The 18,253-nt window shown below is 47.5% G+C and overlaps 1 protein-coding gene across 7 annotated transcripts in view; it reads left to right on the forward strand.

Annotated features, from left to right (window-relative positions):
• Positions 1–11,009: 11,009 nt before the first annotated feature.
• The window catches only part of LCMT2 (leucine carboxyl methyltransferase 2), a 29,053-nt gene continuing 21,809 nt past the window's right edge, over positions 11,010–18,253 (forward strand). For all 7 annotated transcript variants that reach the window (XR_008972555.1, XR_008972557.1, XM_057412678.1 and 4 more), the window contains exons 1-8: positions 11,010–11,093; positions 11,366–11,493; positions 12,437–12,518; positions 12,833–13,013; positions 15,120–15,276; positions 15,726–15,915; positions 16,329–16,436; positions 16,551–16,641. Coding sequence is in view for 5 of the 7 variants with exons in the window: in XM_057412678.1 (XP_057268661.1) it covers positions 11,055–11,093; positions 11,366–11,493; positions 12,437–12,518; positions 12,833–13,013; positions 15,120–15,276; positions 15,726–15,915; positions 16,329–16,436; positions 16,551–16,641 (976 nt within the window). In the remaining 2 variants the exon portion in view is untranslated. The remainder of the gene's footprint in view (positions 11,094–11,365; positions 11,494–12,436; positions 12,519–12,832; positions 13,014–15,119; positions 15,277–15,725; positions 15,916–16,328; positions 16,437–16,550; positions 16,642–18,253) is intronic.

Below are 18,253 nucleotides of genomic sequence, written 5' to 3' on the forward strand. Positions count from 1 at the left end.
CATCCAACACCCCAAGGCCTTCTCCCCAGGGCTGCTCCAGCCCCTCTCCCACAGCCTGTGTGGGTGCTTGGGATTGCCCTGACCCAGAGGCAGGACCTTGCAATTGGCCTTGTTGAACTCCTTGAGGTTCACATGGTCCCACCTCTCCAGCCTGTCCAGGTCCCTCTGGATCCCATCCTTTCCCTCCAGTGTGTCAACTGCACCACACAGCTCAGGGTTGTCAGCAAACTTGCTCAGGGTGCTCAATCCTACTGGCCATGTCACTGACAAAGATGTTAAACTCACGTTAGACCAAAGATCCATCTAGCCCAGTGTTCTCTCTTTGACAGCACAGACCTAGAAAAACATGAAAACAGAAGAAGCATATCATGACATTTCCACAGAACACCACTAGCAGCTTTGTGCACAGACCAGGATGCGCTCTTTGCTTTTACGAGAATGTGAAATACAGTTTCATGCTAGCTTGATTTTTGAAACAGGCAAATTACTGAGGACCTGGGCATAAATTTTCTCACATTAAAAATTGTTCTTTCGTTTTTGTCACAAGTTTAAGAAGTGGTCACTGCATGTATACAGAGGATGTGAAAGGCACTCTGCATAAAGGTGGACATCAGTCAAAAAGGTAAAACATCCACTGGGTCTGTTCTTGATCTGGAGACTCTGAGCTCATCCTGCACAGAAGGAGGGCAAGCATTAATTCTGTGGGTATATCCTGATCATCACTGAGGGATGCTCAGCTACACTCTGGTGCTGCCGCAGGGACTGTAGTAGTTTCTTTGCAGCAGTTCACAGAACCATTTGCTAGAGACAGAAAAAAGCTCCCTGGCCAGTGAATGACACCCACTGGTAATGCAGGGCTATGCTGTTTCCAGTTCAAACGCTTTTGAGCTACACCATAGAATTTTGTAGCAAGTCACCTTCTACTTCTCCAGAGTCCCTCCTGTTGGAAGAGACTCTTTTATAACACTCCTTGTTTCTGTCTTTACTGTTGTGACATAATTCCTCTTGTTGCAATTCCTCTGTGACTCTTCACTGTGTGGGTCTTTTTCTTAGAACAGCAGCTCTTCAGGAGTTGCCCATTAGATGCTGCAAGATTAATTTGTCACACTCAGGTACTGACCTGTCAGGAGGCAGAGCATTTCAGAATGGTCTTTTATTAAGGCTGACTTGAATATTGTGTGCCACTGCTACAGCTGTGAGGCTCTTGATCTAATGTGAATGTGGCTAAGAAAATGGGTGTGAGTAAGAAGGCAGAACAGTGGATAGCTATCACTGTTCATTCGGGATAGGTTTCTGTGTGAAGCATCTCTCCAGGCTGACACTCAGAGAGACAGTTTGCTTATGCTTCTGCTTCCCAAAGTATGCTGTGTTAAGCTAGATGCTCTTTGATATCATCTGCTCCTGGCATTCCCTTTCTTCCGTGCACACTGAAAGATGCCTGAGACTAGACTGAGGTCTTCAACACTCATTTTTCCTAGTCTAGACACGTGGATGTGCTTCACCAGTTACCTCTAACACTGAAAGACGGCTCACAGAATTTTCAATGCTTTTTTTTTGGCCTCAATTTTTAATGCTAACGATAGACCTTGGGCTGCCCGGTCCTCTCAGCTGGAGGACCATGACTGTGGAACAGTGACCTTCCTTTTATGGGCACTGAAATTGCTACTGAGAGGCATTTAAAGGGCAGTGCAGTTATCAGGTGCAGTCAAAATGGGCTCAAGAGGTGAAAGTCCTGTCTGATTAATTTGATACCCTTCTATGAGAAAGTCACCTGAAGTGGTGGATGTAGCTTTTCTGAGTTTTAAGGGTTTTGATATTGTCCTTCACAGTATTCTGGTCAAGTTGCCCAACTGTGAGATGAGCAAGTACACAGTGTGCTGGGTGAACAACTGGCAGGGATCAAAGGGATATAGTGAATAGGGCCACATCTGGCTGGTGACTGGACACCAGTGGTGCTCCTCAGGGCTCAATCTGAGGGCAGCTCTGTTCAATATTTTATAAATGATCTGGATGCAGGAGTTGAATGAACCATTGGTAAGTCTGCTGATGATACTAAACTGGGAGGTGCTGCTGACTCTTGAGGAACATGAGGCCTTGCAGAGGTGTCTAGATGGACTGGAGGACTGGGCAGTCATCCATGGCATGAAGTTTAACAAAAGCAAACCCCATAATCTGCCCCTGGGATGCAGTCATGCCAGACACAAGTATAAATTAGGAGAGGAGTGGCTGGAGAGCAGCCCTGCAGAAAGGGGCGCAGGGATGTTGGTTGTCAGCAGGGTCAACAGAGCCAGCACTGTGCCTGGCACCTGAGAGGGCAAACTGCACCTTGGGATGCACCAGACACGGTATAACCAGCCAGTCAAGAAGAGGAGATTGCCCTGCTGTATTTTGTGATGGTGCAGCCTCACCTTTGGTACTGCAAGCAGTTCTGGGGTATCACAATTTAAGAAGGACGTGAACGTGCATGATGATACTTGATGATACTTGAACGTGTCCATGCTGGCCCACCTCATCAACATGTATATGCTGGAGAATGGGGTACGGGCTCCATGTCCTGCTTGGGCTTGGGGGAGCTCAAGGGGCAATTCTGGAGGGCAGCAAAGATGATGAAGGGGCTGGAAGACATGTCCTGTGAGGAGAGGCTGAGGACCCTGGGTTTGTCTAGCTTGGAGGAAAGGAGGCTGAGCGGTAAATTCCTTGCTCTCTGCAGCTTCCTGAGGAGGGGATGTGGAGGGGGAGGTGCTGATCTCTTCTCCCTGATATCCAGGGACAAAATGTGTGGTAACGGTTCAACGCTGCTTCAGGTGGAGGTTTAGACTGGACATTGGGAAGCATTTCTTTACAGAAAGGGTGGTCAGACACTGGCACAGGCTTCCTGGAGGTGGTTGATGCCAGTCAGTGTTGAAGAGGCAACTTCAGTACCTCTTCATTAAGGACAATGCCCTTAATGCCTTAATGCCTTAACTTTTGGTCAGCCTTGAAGTAGTCAGGCAATTGGACTAGAGTAGAAGGTCCCTTCCAAGTGTTACCAAACTACTATAAAATAGTAGGTTTTGGTTTCATTACTGGCAAAGATGACTCTTCCCAGCACTTTCCCAGTTCTATCCAGTCCAGTGTCCAGATCTGTGCTTAGAGAGGGAACATATCCAACTTCACTCACCTAAGACACACTTGAGATGTGCAGTGGCATCAGCATCCTCTGCCACAGCCACATGACAGAATGAACAACATGCAGCTTTTAGAGTTCTGAGAAACATTACCCCTAACCTACTTTACCCACAACTACAGGTCTTCTGCTTTGTGGCTACTATTGACTCATTACTTCTTCAATAAAAAAGGACATAAAAAGGACATGGAGCTGTGGGAGCAAGTCCAGAGGAGGCCACGAGGATGCTCAGGGGCTGGAGCACCTCCTGTATGGAGCCAGGCTGAGAACATTGGGGCTGTTCAGCCTGGAGAAGAGAAGCTGCGTGGAGACCTCAGAGCAGCTTCCAGTGTCTGAAAGGGGCCTCCAAGGGTGCTGGAGAGGGACTGTAGTGATAGGACAAGGGGTGATGGGTTCAAGGGGAAGTTCAGGTTGGAGATAAGGCAGAAGCTCTTCCCTGTGAGGGTGCTGAGGTAATGGCACAGAGTGCCCAGAGATGCTGTGGCTGCCCCATCCCTGGCAGTGTTCAAGGCCAGGTTGTCAGAGCCTTGGGTGACATGGTCTAATGTGGGGTGTCCCTGCCTGTGGCAGGGGGGTTGGAACTGGATGATCTTAAGCTCCTTTCCAACCCGAACCATTCTATGAGTCTATTAAAATATAAGGTTTAAGTGCCATTTACAGAAAATTAGCACATCTTGCAGCACTTGCTCTGTGCCTGAGTGCCTTTGTGCATCACAGGTTTTATGACTCATATTGTATCCTATAGCCTTGGAGGCTGAAGTCCAGAACCCAATGTGCTACAGACTCACTATTTGTTGTAAAAATACCGTGTTCCCTTCTAAAGCGAATGATGAGTCACACAAATTCTTTAAAATGCTTCACTTGTGATTCTCAGAACATGTTACCTGAGATTACAATAACAGAATAAAGTAGGTAAGAAATTGCTGCGTTTGTGATGGGGAGAAGAAAGAGGAGAAGAATGAAAGCAAGGCAGAGAAAGAAGAGATTATTTCTTGTTCCTCTCCTGTGGGAGGAAGCAGAGAGCTCTTACAAAGAAAGAGCTGAAAGCAGGAGAAGGAAAGAGTTTGAGGAATGAGCTAAACCAGGCTAAAGAAACCTGAAATTGAGGACAAGGGAGTAAACAAAACTTTTAACCTTCCCATTTTAAACTAGGAAGATGGCAAAATGGCGGTGGGAGGAAAGACGGTAAAGTGGCAGGATTCAGACTTTATGGGGGTTTGTTAATACCAGTGCATGAGGTGAGAGAGACCCCAGGAGTATGTAAAGGCTGATGACTTACAGGGTAGAGCTTGTAATGGAAGAGAAGGGGAAAACAAATTAAGGGTAGAGGACAACAGAGCATGAAGAGAATTAGCTGGCGGAGACTGGTGACAGCAACACTGAAAAGCTGAACACAGCACTGCTCTGTAGAGGGAAAGAGGGAAGGAGGCAGGGTAGGGGAAGAGGCAACAATGGAAAAACAGCAGTGCAGCATTTCCCACAGTCTGACCCAATTCAAGCAACATGATCCATCAGGAGTTTAGACCTTGAGAAATGTGAAATAAAGGCATCAAAGTCTCTGAAGGACTCAGGACACAGACAGGGAGGCAACAACGATGCCAGGGACAGATGCATTTTTTACAGAGGGTATTTCAGAAACAGCAGAAAGCAAGGTGATGTTAAAATCAGCAACATGACCTGCTGGGCAAACAGAAAAAGGTGGAAAGAAATATTAAACAAACTAAGGGGGAGGGAAAGAAGTAGCAGCTTTTGCAATAGGGATGCAGGATTTAGATTCATACTTACAATGGTAAAGCAAAAACAAGCAGAAAAAGGATCTAGCAAAGTTAATGTGAACTACTAACAGTTAAGGGGAGAACAAGCATCAGCAAGACAGAAGGAATACAAAATATGGGAATGGCACATAAAGAACCATCCCTCAAAGCATCTGAAGGATGAAGAGCAGGCAGGAAGCTGAGGGAAGCTGAGCAGATAGTTTTCATAGCAGGACCCCAAATTGCTGGACTGTACCATGCTGCCCTGTAGAACAGAGCAAGGCAAGGCATAAAAACAAAGAGATGAACATCTTCCACGTTTGCAACATTCCCTGCTAGGGCATCAACAGCAATGGCCCAACCTCTACCTTAGTCCTCTGGACAGGTAAGAAGGACAAGCCCAGAGTGCCATTCTCCACAGCACAATGTCACCTCAAGCAGAGCTGAGAGATGGGACAAAAGAAAGAAAAGCCTGCTGCACTTCCGTTCCTCAGCAGTGCTTGCTTTACTCTATTGCTCCAAGTCTGGCAGAAGGAGTCCAGTCCTTGTGGGAAGAGCTCCATTATGGATCTTAGTATGATCTGGCCTCATCCTCCAAGGACCCTTTTCCCATGGGGTGAGAACATGCTCCATTCCTGCAGCTCTTCTCACTGCAATAGACTGGGCTGGGACTGCACTGTTCATCAGCTCCTGCAACTACAGGCAGCCTGGCTGCTCTGCACTGATGGGAGATAATCAAAACCTTCCTTGGTGCTGCTTTCTCCACTCAGAATAGAAAGTGCCTCCCTCTCCATTCCCATCCCAGAACAAAGTTTCTGGTAAGTACAGATGACACCACAAGAAAGCAGGGGCCAGCATAATTTATATTGTTTCCTTGCTTGCCATCTATGTGTGAGGCCCCAAAGTGATGACATTGTGGCTCAGATGCTATAAACAAGGCCAAATTCATGGACCAGAGACTCCCTGGAGTCTAGCAAAATGTCTGTGTTAGGTTATGTGTTCCTGGGAGCAGAGATAATAGCAGGATAAAGCTGAGAGAATGGGAAGTTGCAAAACTGGGGATAGGGACACTGGAGAGAGACTTTTCCTTTGCTAGTCCTGTTCATCTGAGCCTCCTAGGAAGAAAACGGTGAATGTGATTCTGGTTTTAATATCATATGGATGAGAAATTCTAATCTGGGGAAAGCAGCACTATGTCTGCTGGCAAACATGGCAATATAACACTGGTGATCCTTGAAACATCAGGAAATTGGTAAGAAATAATGTCACCTGCCAGAGCAACACAGAAGGTATCACAGACCTTGGACCCTGGCAAAATTTACTCACAGTCCAGATACAGATTTGACTTCATTTTCTAGAAGTCCTTTTGTAGTTCCATCCTGGTTAATTTTACAACCATTTTTAAACTAAAGAGATTCAAACCAGAACTCCTTTTGACTCCTTTCAAACCAAATGGGTTTGAAAAGCTGATCCCAGAACACTAACATTATGCCAGTAATTATTATACTAATGAAATATATGTACGCAATACCAACCCTTTGCAGCTGAACTACATGATTGTTGTAGGTACTTTCCAAATGAACTATTCATGCTATTCCATTCCATTCCACTCCATTCCATCCTATGATGCTGTCCTTTTTATATACTATTCAAAACACCTTTTGGTCTAGCTATTTGTCTAGGATCAGTGTTGGGACCAGTCTTGTTCAACATCTTTGTCAGTGGCATGGACAGTGGGATTGAGTGCGCCCTCAGCAAGTTTGCTGATGACACCAAGCTGTGTATGCCAGTTGATACCCTGGAGGGAAGGAATGCCATCCAGAGGGACCTGGACATGCTTGTGAGGTGGGCTGATGCCAACCTCGTGAAGTTAAACCATGCCAAGTGCAAGGTCCTACACCTGGGTTGGAGCAATCCCAGGCAGAGCTACAGGTTGGGCAGAGAAGAAATTCAGAGCAGCCCTGTGGAGAAGGACCTGGGGGCGGTGGTCAATGAGAACATGAACACGAGCCAGCTTCAGTGTGTGCTCGCAGCCCAGAAAGCAACCGTATCCTGGACTGCATCAAAAGGAGCGTGACCAGCAGGTCCAAGGAGGTGATCCTGGCCCTCTGCTCTGCTCTCGTGAGACCTCACCTGGAGCATTGTGTGCAGTTCTGGTGTCCTCAACATAAAAAGGACATGGAACTGTTGGAACAAGGCCAGAGGAAGCCACGAGGATGATCAGGGGCTGAAGCATCTCCTGCATTAAGACAGCCTGAGAAAGCTGGGGCTCTTTAGCCTGGAGAAGAGAAGCTGTGTGGAGACCTCAGAGAAGCTTCCAGTATCTGAAGGGGGCCTATAGGGATGCTGGGGAGGGACTGTTCATTAGGGACTGTAGTGACAGGACAAGGGGTAACAGGTTAAAACTGAAAAGGGGAAGTTTAGATTGGATCTAAGGAAGAAGTTCTTTACTGTTAGGGTGCTGAGGCACTGGAATGGGCTGCCCAGGGAAGTTGTGAATGCTCGATCCCTGGTGGTGTTCAAGGCCAGGTTGGACAGAGCCTTGGGTGATACGATTTAGTATGAGGTGTCCCTGCTCATGGCAGGGGGGTTGGAACTACATGATCTTAAGGTCCATTCTAACCCTAACTATTCTATGATTCTATGATTCTATTTCATCAAACTGAGAACTCATACTCTGTTGGTCATCTAATGTAATTGATAAATCTTTCCTACTTTACAGGACCCAGCCACCAATTTGTAACCACGAACTGCTCTGTGGGTCTCCCCTAGAAACAATGCTGCTGGCCGACAGTGACCCACTGTGAAATACAGCAGTGGAGTTTAAACCAAAAGCTTCATCAGAATCACCACTCAGTGTTTAATCAGCTCTTCATGTACTATGGACAAATGCCTTACAGAAATCCCTTATCTATCTCTGATGAGCCAAAATTCCTTGTTTTTTCCCTCATGCTTCCCCCTCCACCTGCCTCCCCTGCATTGGAGGTATGAAATTTTGTCTTCTATCCATTTTACAGACAGGGAATTGATACAGAGATTTGAGGAGGAAACAATATGAGAGACAGATCTTTTGAGGCTTTGAAATCACCAAAGGAACTCTGAAACAGACTGTGTATAATGTTTGCATGTGGGGAGAAAAACAAGGCAGGGTCTTTTTTCTAAAATACAAAAGGAGCCTTGATATGCTTCAGCCTGCTGATTCAAGCAGCACTACCATACATCAGGCCTTTAAACAGAGGCAGAAATGTCCTTCAATGGAATTTGAAGGCTCCTACCTTGCTCATACCTCTCTGAAAAAAATCCACATTGGACAGTAACTCAAACTGGAGTTTGACCTGTTCAGAGAGAACAAGCAAACTGAGCTGGTATGATAAGGTGTTTGAGTAGCGTGAACACGTGTACTACAGCCTAAGGTGCCATATCAGTCTCTCAGAAGCATCATGGGTGCTTTACCCCAGTCATGTTCATTCACAAGACACAGAGGATCACTGAATGTAAACACACCACCACGTTTGGGAACGTGCTACTGAGAATGGAGAAAGCAACAGGCAGCGGAGGAGCTCTGTGGTGGGTAAGGAGATGAAGAGAGCCTCCCACCATGCAGACAGAAGCAGAGAGGTCAGTATCACTTGGGAAGTGTAGGAGCATCCCTCCTGCAAGGAGGAGACTTCAAGACATTTTTCAGAAAGCTGTCAGTTTTCAGAGAGAGATGACCATGGCAGTGCCTGAGGTAAGTCTCTTGGAATGGATAACATCATTTAATGAAGTTCTGAATTATTAACAAGGAGATTTTAAAAGACCACAGTGTTACTTGGGAATAAAACAGGGAAGCAGACCTCCTAGAATATCAACATATCTAGTTGTTGTTGGTATTCCAAACAGACATCATTATCTTGCTTAGAAATGTATCTTGGTTGTATAGTTAATGGCAATCCTCACCCCCTCTTATGCTGTGCGCTCAGCCCTTCCACTAATTTGCCCAGGACTGACAGTTCTTCCTTACAGGAAGAAGCACAGATTCTGTGTTGCTGAGTCAGCCGATAGAAAGACCCAAACTTCCCTGGCCCACCTAAATTGAAACCGGCATCTGGATCCCATGGATACAGAATACTTCCCTGTGAGAGCAACACCTCCCATTTAATCGGTGATTTTGTTGAGTGGTGCTGATGTCCCACCTTCCACGCTGTGCAGCTTTGCTGTGCTGCGTTCTCCGGAGAACTCCCTGTTACTCATTTGGGGCTCTCTGACATCAGCTCTGGGGTCAGGCAGGCAGGGCTGTGCCTGTCCCTTGCCCACTCCCAAACACAAAGGCCTATAGATAGCTGCTGCAGCAAATGCTTCTCATTATGGGCTCCCCTCTCCTCAGAGTGCCCGTCCAGTTGGGGGAGGGAGTAGGATGGGGCCCCCAGATGCCTGTGCTGCTCTGCTATGTGTTTTTTGTTATTTGGGGCAAGTTGTGAATTCCTCACAAGCTTCGAATGTCATGCAGAGCCCCAGGGGAATCCTCAGAGAACTGGGAGGAGCAACCAGGCAGGGGAAGGTTGCCCATGCACATCAGGCAAGAGGCATCTCCACCTCCATGTGAAGATGTCCAAACCAGAGGGAAGTGCCAGGTCTATGACAGCCATTGCTCTGTGCACAGCATCCATCCCCTCTTAAAAGCTTTCTGCTTCCCACTAGCAGAACTTCCTTAGCTAGCCTTAGTCTGGCAAAACACAGCCCAAGAGGTGACAAATTTGTTTGGCTTGGAGTCAGTGGCTGAAAGGTAAAGAAACAATTTCAGATTAAGACTAACTGTGGATCAAGAATAAATGGATATAAAATGGCCATTTATACATGCAGCAAGAAATTTGGAGGTTTCCATCTACTTACAGCAATCAGGCTCCAGAACACCCTTCCAAAATAAGAAGGACATAGAAACGAAAATACCACCTGCACACCACCCTCTCATGCTTTGCCAAGGGAATCTGATACAGAGGCTCCCTTCCTGGAGGACACACGTGGTGCCTTGAACTAAGGACAGGAAATGAACCCCCCAGCAGCACCCTCCTGTTTGGGTCTGTGTTCATGTGCTAAACCCAAGATGCCCAGTAAATGTTTCAGGGTCAGCTTACGGATTGTTACCGATATAGAAATGTAGGACTGCGAAAGACTTTCTGGGATGGGAGGATGAGTTCAGAAGCCACTTCTCAGCTTGCTGCCATGTGTTTAATTCCATCATAATTCTCAGGACACTAGTACCATCAGAAATCCTGCAGCATCCGAAGTGCCAGCAGGATGGGCTAGCATTCCCTGCAAGTCCTAACTTGTAACTAACTCAAAACATCATTTCCAGATCCCAGAGATGTGACGAGATTGACAAAGTGATGAGCAGCCAGCAAAAGGGAACCTGGAGGCGCAGGCAGCCCTGACTGATCTCTGCAGAACTGCGCACACATCTGGAGTACAAATAGAAGTACAGGAGCTACCTGTGTGTGTCCTGCCCTGCGCCTGCAGCAGCAAGGACCGGCTGCTTCAGCTACACCAGGAGTCACCTGAAAGGCAACACTGACACAACATGCCTCAGGGGAAAATCTGTACGTGGGTGTTGATAAAATGCTAGCACTGGGCTGAGGATTGAGCTTTCGAACAGCGTCACGGTTAGAAATAACCGTACTGACCCTTCCCTATAAAAGTGTCATTTTGAGACCGTAACTTATTTTTAATGCCCAGAATACTAATTTGTGGAGTGGACATGGAACAGGACAGTGACCACGGTGCTCGTGACACCTGACACAGCCCAGGCTACCGCGGCTCCTTTGCAGCTCCAAGTATAAATCCTGAAGACAAACAGCTTGAAACATTCGCTGCACTCAGCCCAGCGCCCGCCACTGAGCCCTGCACCCCCCGAGGACCTCGGCATCCCGCCTCAACGGGCACCTCGCCGGAGACACGGGCACCCTGCCCTGGGAGCCCTACACCCTCCGGGCACCCCGCGCGGGACACGAGCACTGTAGCAGCGGGCGGGGCGGGCCCGGCAGGGGGCGCGCTCCACCGGCAGCTCCTCACCGCTAACGGGCCTGTGACTGTTTGTACGAGGTGCTGCGTCACTTCCTGCGGCCGCCTTCCGGTCTTGGCGTCAAAGCGGGAGGAGGATGGGCCGTGGGCGCCCCGGAGCTCCGCGCGCCGCCGCCGTGAGTGATCTGAGGCCAGGACCCGGCGGGTCTCTACGGGACCCCGACCCGGGGGTGGGGCTCGGGCTCGGGCTCGGTTTGGGGGTCGGGGGGAAGCTGGGACGTGAGCAGCGTTCGGCGGCGCCGGCGGGGACGGCCCTTCCTTCTCCTCACCCTGCTCTCGGAGTCCCCTCGGTGCTGCCTGGCCCCGCCAGGCCCGGGCGCTTCTGGGCCTGCGGTGTCGGTCGGAAGTGCCGGGACCTTACGCCAGCGCCGTGTCCTTGTCCCGGCAGGTCCAGGGCACCGGCGGCAGCAGCGCCGTCAGCAAATGCTCAGCGGCGGCGCGGGGCTACATCCAGGATCGGTTCCTGCGGCTCCTGGTGGGGCGGCGGGGGCGGCGGCGAGCCCCGCTTGTCCACCGGTGAGCAGCGGGGGCTTCTCCGGCGGCCGGGCCCGGGTGCCTTTGCAGGGGGCCATGGCCGGCTCACAGGCGGCAGAAGGGATCCGCTGGTCCCCCAGGCTCTCGCGGTGTCAGTTCTGGTCAAGGCACAGCTTTTTAAAGTGTGTTTGGGGACACGAGCATAGTGAGCGGCAGCGCGTGGAGTGCATCTCTTGGTGTAATCTCTGCAGACTGTTGGTAGCATTTTACACGGCTTAGGAGTGAAAACTGGGAGCTTTATCTGGAGAAAAACATGTCACCGGACTGGTTCCTAGCTCCAGTCTTCGCTGCTGCTGGAAAGTGCTGTAGACATGATTTGAAAATGAATGTACCACAAAGGTTAGCATGTTAGTCTTTTGCTCAAGAACGATACAACTTTACTAAGGTGGCTCAGGACAGCAGTATTATCTTTTGAATCGGTGGTGTCTGACCACTAGCTCTTCTCTGGAGCTTTGCATGAATATTTTAATGTGGTTAAAGGGTTCTGTGCTGATGTGGAAGTGGAGTTTACATAAGAAGAGGCTAATAGCTTAATGCAGTCAGAATGACTGTGAATCACTAAAGGAGTTTCATTTGAGGTGTGTTGAAGCAGAGCTTGCAGGCCTGTGAAGATGAGTGTGGCCATCAGGTCAGGAGTTAATTTCATATTGTTATGGCATCTGATTTGGGGCAGGAACTTGGTTATTGGCTACCCACGTAAGGGTTATCCATAGTCTTGTTGCATAAAGCCCTTAGTGAGTGCTGGAAATCTGTATTTATTAACAAATGCTAGATGGACAAACTCATCAGACATCTCCCAGTGCATGGCTATAAATGTAAACTCAGTGTGTAGAAAGCAAGAGGGGAAAAAAAGAGTTTTGTGAAGTGGGGGGTGCCAGTGCTGGAGAAGCAGCATTCCTGATTACAGCTGAATTTCATTCCACAGGGGTTATTACATCCGTGCCCGTGCTGTAGATCACTGTGTTCAAGACTTCCTGCTGAAGACCCAAAGCCACCCTAGGACACAGGTGCATTTCTCTTGTCTGGGTGTACTGGCAGTTTCTGCTGTGTGCTTGACTAGTCTTTCTGGCATCTTGCCACAGAAGTAGCTTCTTGGTGCATCTGTTGTGACCCTTTCCCACAAGAGCACAGTCTGCCTGGCACTACTGTGCCTGGCCTTTGTTGCTTTGACAGACCTATCTGGGAGGGGGCAATACCTACAAACATTTCTTCTACCTCTTGCAGGAGCTTGCCTGATTTTGTCACTCTGCAAGTGATGTTATTGAATGCTTTTCACACCTGGATGGTCAGGATATAACTTTTTATGGTGCCTTCTCTGTAGATCTTGTCTTTAGGTGCTGGCTTTGACTCGTTATACTTCCGTTTGAAGGACATGGGTCTTCTGCATCGCACTATAGTATATGAGGTGGATTTCCCAAATGTGGCACGCCAGAAAGCTGCTCTGATCAAAAGAATGGAAGAATTGTCGGCATTGGTGGGAAGCAGTGAAGGGGAAGGATTAGGTATGATATTTATAGAAGGAAGCTTTTGTAGGTACTAAATGTTTAGAAGAAGCAAACAGTTTCAGCCTTTAAAAAGCGAGATATTATGATAGAGGAACTACAGAGTTGTAGGTGAAAAGATGTTCATTTTCTGAAAAACTTTGTACCTAATGAATTGTTTGTAGCACTGGGAGGCAGCAAGAAGATGTGCAGCTGCCAGAGGGATTGGCCAGGAGCAGATATCAAAACGAGTTCAGTTTCTTTCTGATACAGTTTCTGAAGTGCTGTGTCCAGCTTTGGGCTCTTGGAAAACTGCAGCATGTCCAGTGAGAGGTCATGAGAATGATTAAGTGGTGGAGCACATATCGCAGGAGGGTAGGCAGAGAGAACTGGATTTGTTCAGCCTTAGGAAGAGGAGGTTGAGAGGGAGGTGAGTCTTGCTGCAGTCTTCAGCTACCTAACAGGAAAGTGTAGACAAGATGGAGCCAGATTATCCTGGAGGCAGGAAGCAGTCAATGGGCAGTGGTTGCAAGTTGCAACAAAGGAAGATCCAGTTACATATAATGGAAGTGTTGCATGTTTTTTGTTGTTTCCTCCCCTCTCCTGCTGCCATGCAAGTAGTTAAAAGCAGGGATACAGTGCCCATAAAGGTGGTGAAATCTCCAGCCTTGGAGATAGATAGTTGACTGGAGAAAGCCTTGAGCAACCTGCTACAGGTAATTCTGCTGTGAGCGAGGAGTCGGATTAGATGATGTTCAAAGGCCCATTTCGTCCGAAATTACGCTGTGATTTATGGACTTCATGGGTAGGAGAGAAGAGAGGACCCTTGGGTGTCTTGACTGTAATAAAACATGAGTTGTTGTGTTACCTGACTCTTCTTTTTTTCTCTTTCCAATGGAGGAAAAAAGGCAAGCCTTATAAAACTACTATAGAATATAAGCAGAACTGAAAGGATTCTTATGCTGGTTAAGTACTATGGGGCAGTTCAGTGGCAACATGAGGGAATGTAAAGTATGGGGTTCACAGAGGGTTTCTACTGCATCTGATTTCCTTCAAGGTTTCCATTTGTGTTCTAGATGATATGCTATAGAAGTTGAAAATGCAATAAACCAACAGGAAATGGGTAGATGAGAGTAGGATTTTGATAAAGTATGTAAATGGTGTCCTGAACCCAGGAGAAATGATTTCTCAAATGTGGAATGAAATTCAGTAAGAACAAATGTAAGTTGCTGTGTGACTGTAATAGTCAATTGAAATGCCCATTGAAGACAAGTACAGAGATAGGTGCAGAGCACAAATATCTGCCTCCCATGAGCAGTTGGACACGTCTTAGTGAGCTCTTCCATGAGATGGTTCAGTTTCCTCTTGAATCCATTCACATGTTTAATATTGGCAGCCTTGTTGGATTGCACTGGTACAAGAGTAGGTGATTTCTGAAGGTACTTTACAGTTTGCTTTGTTTATGATTTGGTCGAAACAGGTCAGCAGCTATAGCTTATGATATTCTCATGGAGTACAGGGGTACGCAAGGATGATGCTTGCAAAGTATGTATTTGGACTAATTTCTAAGAATGGAGGTGTGTGAGACTCCCCCCAGTGTTTGCAGAGCACCAGCATGTGCTGTGTCAGGATTCAGTGCCATTTACAGACTTGAAATCTATTTAAAAAACAAGCAAACCAAACAACCTCCAAAAGCTTGGGGCTGGTTTTATGGTTGTGAGGCAAACCATTTGAACCCTGTCAAAGCAATGGTACTTCCTTTGCCTGAACTGAAAAGTCTGTAAATAAGAGTCCTTCAGATTTGATAGTGGTTCTATAAAAATATTGTTAAAGTAAATATGATAAAGTTCTTTTATAGTAAGTGTGATAATTCTGTGCAAAATCTGCAGGTTAATTTGCATTAGGAATAATGGAGTTTTTGATCTGCATTTAATGGATCACTTCTTGGCACTCTCCCATTATGGTTCATTTAGTGATGGGGATTTTCTTGTACATGTCCCAAAGAAACTGAGTTTATGGGCACAGCCTTGTGAGCGATTGCCTGTGGGGTTGATTTTCCTGTGTGTCCCTTTTGGTCTCAGTATGGCATCCGCACTGCAGTGAGATTGTACCATTTTTATCTCCAAGGAGTCATTACCTTTTCTGGAAAGGATTATAAATTACTGGGAGTGGATTTATCAGAGCTGTCTCAGCTGGAGAGAGCCCTGGAGGAAGCAGGATTGGACACTGAAATCACCACCCTCTTCATAGCAGAGGTGGTGCTCACCTACATGGAAAATAGCAGGTCAGTTGAGTTTTCCTCTGTTAGCTAGGTGGTGAAATGAAAAGAGTAAGCTTCTTTGTATGTATGTCACCTGGGGCTGTCCTGTTATAAGAACTCCTGTCTTGTAACTAGCCTCAGGAATTCTGTGGCAGTGTTGAGCAGCTGCTTATATCATGATTGTGATGGGGTAATCAGAGTCCGCATGACATACTAAAATGGAGGTGAAAAAAAAAGGAAGAGAAACCCTGAATGAGTGATTTTTGAGTTTTTTTATTTTCTTATCCCCTGAGTTCTCTGCATAGATGAGGGAGACGTTCATAAGTCCCCAGCTCAGGATTCTGTCTTGTGTATTGCCTCTGTTAGGATGCCTTAATAGCCTGCTTTATGGTGTTGCAGGAAGATAAACTGCATCTGCCATTGATAAATGGGCCCTCAATTGTTTGATTTCTGATGTACAATCTGCCTGACAGGTCTGACGCCCTGATTCAGTGGGCAGCAGAGCATTTCTCTCAGGCGTGCTTTCTGCTGTATGAGCAGATGCACCCAGAGGACCCCTTTGGACATGTCATGCAGCAGCATTTCAACCAGCTGAACTCTACACTTCATTCTGTGGCACAGTACCCTGATTGTGAGGCACAGCAGAAGCGCTTCTTGGCAAAGGTGAGTACCTACAGCTATGGGCACACGTGAAGCACCTGGGAAAGATTGTCACATGAAATAATTTGGGAAGTCATCAGCTGTGTCAGTTATGGGTTGAAACCAACAGGGCCAGGGCTGGCACACTGCCTTTTCTATTAGCATGACTAGTCGTTTGAAGGTCCTTCCAACCAACTTGCAGCCTCCTTTCTGTATGGTATTAAGGCAGGATGAGTTCCTCTAAGACTTTTGATACAACAAATTAAGTTTCTAAGAGCTTTACAGGTAAGAGACCTATCCTCACCAGATTCTGGGCTGCTGTTGTTCCAACTAGACAGCTTGTGGTTTATGCAGGTGTTTAATTTAGGGTCTTAATTTTCTTGTGGGAAGTGAGTCTATCCTTCTGAGGTAATCATTTTGGGGGATTTCTGTTTCAGGGCTGGACTGAGTGCAGTGTCATGGATATGAATGAGTTTTTCACCTGTTGTACTCCAGAAGATGAGCAGCAAAGAGTGCAGACTCTGGAGCCTTTTGATGAATATGAGGTAACCCTCCTTTATTCTGAACACGAGTGACCTGGCTAGCAGCTCCTTCCTACTGCTTGCTGTTCAGATTTTTGAGGGAGATTGGTTTTGTTTTTTCCTTTTGGCCTACTACAGGAATGGCATCTGAAATGTTCTCATTACTTTGTCCTGGCTGCATCAAAGGGGATGGAACCTTCCTGGACTCCGCTGTTACCCAGTATGACAGGTACATACCCACTAGTTTTTGTAGTATTCTTTCATCTTGTGCAGACTTCCTTGAGGGTTTTTAGGAGACAGTAAAACCCTGGAAGGAACTGATCAGATGCATCATCTGAGTAGCTTTATTCATCTTTCTAACAGTGATTCTGCTGCCCATAGTGAGGCCAGGGCAATGTCCTGATGCTGGTGATTCTGACCAGTTTCATTCTTCCAGATTATTGAGCCTTCCAGTCTGAACAGCTCTTCCTTCTGTTTATACATGGGGCCTTCCAGTGCATGATTGCAATGCCAGTCTACCGTGCTCCTCCTCCTACTTTGGGATCCCACAGACTCTCTGTTTTCAATGTATTCCCACTTGCCTCCATACATGGCTATCTGAGCCATTCTATCCTTTCAGCTCCCAAAAGGTTGTTACATTTTACTTAAAATCATAGAATAGTTAGGGTTGGAAAGGACCTTAAGATCATCCAGTTCCAACCCCCTGCCATGGGCAGGGCCACCTCCCACTAAACCATATCACCCAAGGCCTCATCCAGCCTGGCCTTGAACACTGCCAGGGATGGAGCATTCAAAACTTCCCTGGGCAACCCATTCCAGTGCCTCACCACCCTCACAGTAAAGAACTTCTTCCTTATATCCAATCTAAACTTTCCCTGTTTAAGTTTGAACCTGTTACCCCTTGTCCTGTCACTGCAGTCTCTAATGGACAGTCCATCTCCAGCATCCCTATAGGCCCCCTTCAGATACTGGAAGGCTGCTCTGAGGTCTCCACGCAGCTTCTCTTCTCCAGGCTGAACAGCCCCAGCTTTCTCAGCCTGTCTTCAGCCCCTGATCATCCTCGTGGCTTCCTCTGGCCTTGTTCCAGCAGTTCCATGTCCTTTTTATGTTGAGGACACCAGAACTGCACACAATGCTCCAGGTGAGGTCCCACGAGAGCAGAGCAGAGGGCCAGGATCACCTCCTTGGACCTGCTGGTCACGCTCCTTTGGATGCAGCCCAGGATACGGTTGCTTTCTGGGCTGCGAGCACACACTGAAGCCGGTTCATGTTCTCATCGACCAACACCCCCAGGTCCTTCTCCTTGGGCTGCTCTGAATCTCTTCTCTGCCCAGCCTGTAGCTGTGCCTGGGATTGCTCTGACCCAGGTGTAGGACCTTGCACTTGGCATGGTTAAACTTCATGAGGTTGGCATCAGCCCACCTCACAAGCGTGTTGAGGTCCCTATGGATGGCATTCCTTCCCTCCAGCGTATTGACCGAACCACACAGCTTGGTGTCATCAGCAAACTTGCTGAGGGTGCACTCAATCCCACTGTCCATGCCACTGACGAAGATGTTGAACAAGACCGGTCCCAACACCGATCCCTGAGGGACACCACTCGTTACTGGTCTCCAGCCGGACATTGAGCCATTGACCACAACTCTTTGTGTGCAGCCATCCAGCCAGTTCTTTATCCACCGAGTGGTCCATCCATGAAATTGATGTCTCTCCAATTTAGAGACAAGGGTGTCGTGTGGGACAGTGTCGAATGCTTTACACAAGTCCAGGTAGATGACATCAACTGCTCTACCCCTGTCCATCAGTTCTGTAGCCCCATCGCAAGAGGCCACCAGATTGGT

This window comes from Pezoporus wallicus, unplaced genomic scaffold, assembly GCF_028554395.1.
Source record: "Pezoporus wallicus isolate ANWC-B61680 ecotype Strahan unplaced genomic scaffold, APGP_CSIRO_Pwel_v1 contig_8783, whole genome shotgun sequence".
Taxonomy (NCBI): domain Eukaryota; kingdom Metazoa; phylum Chordata; class Aves; order Psittaciformes; family Psittacidae; genus Pezoporus; species Pezoporus wallicus.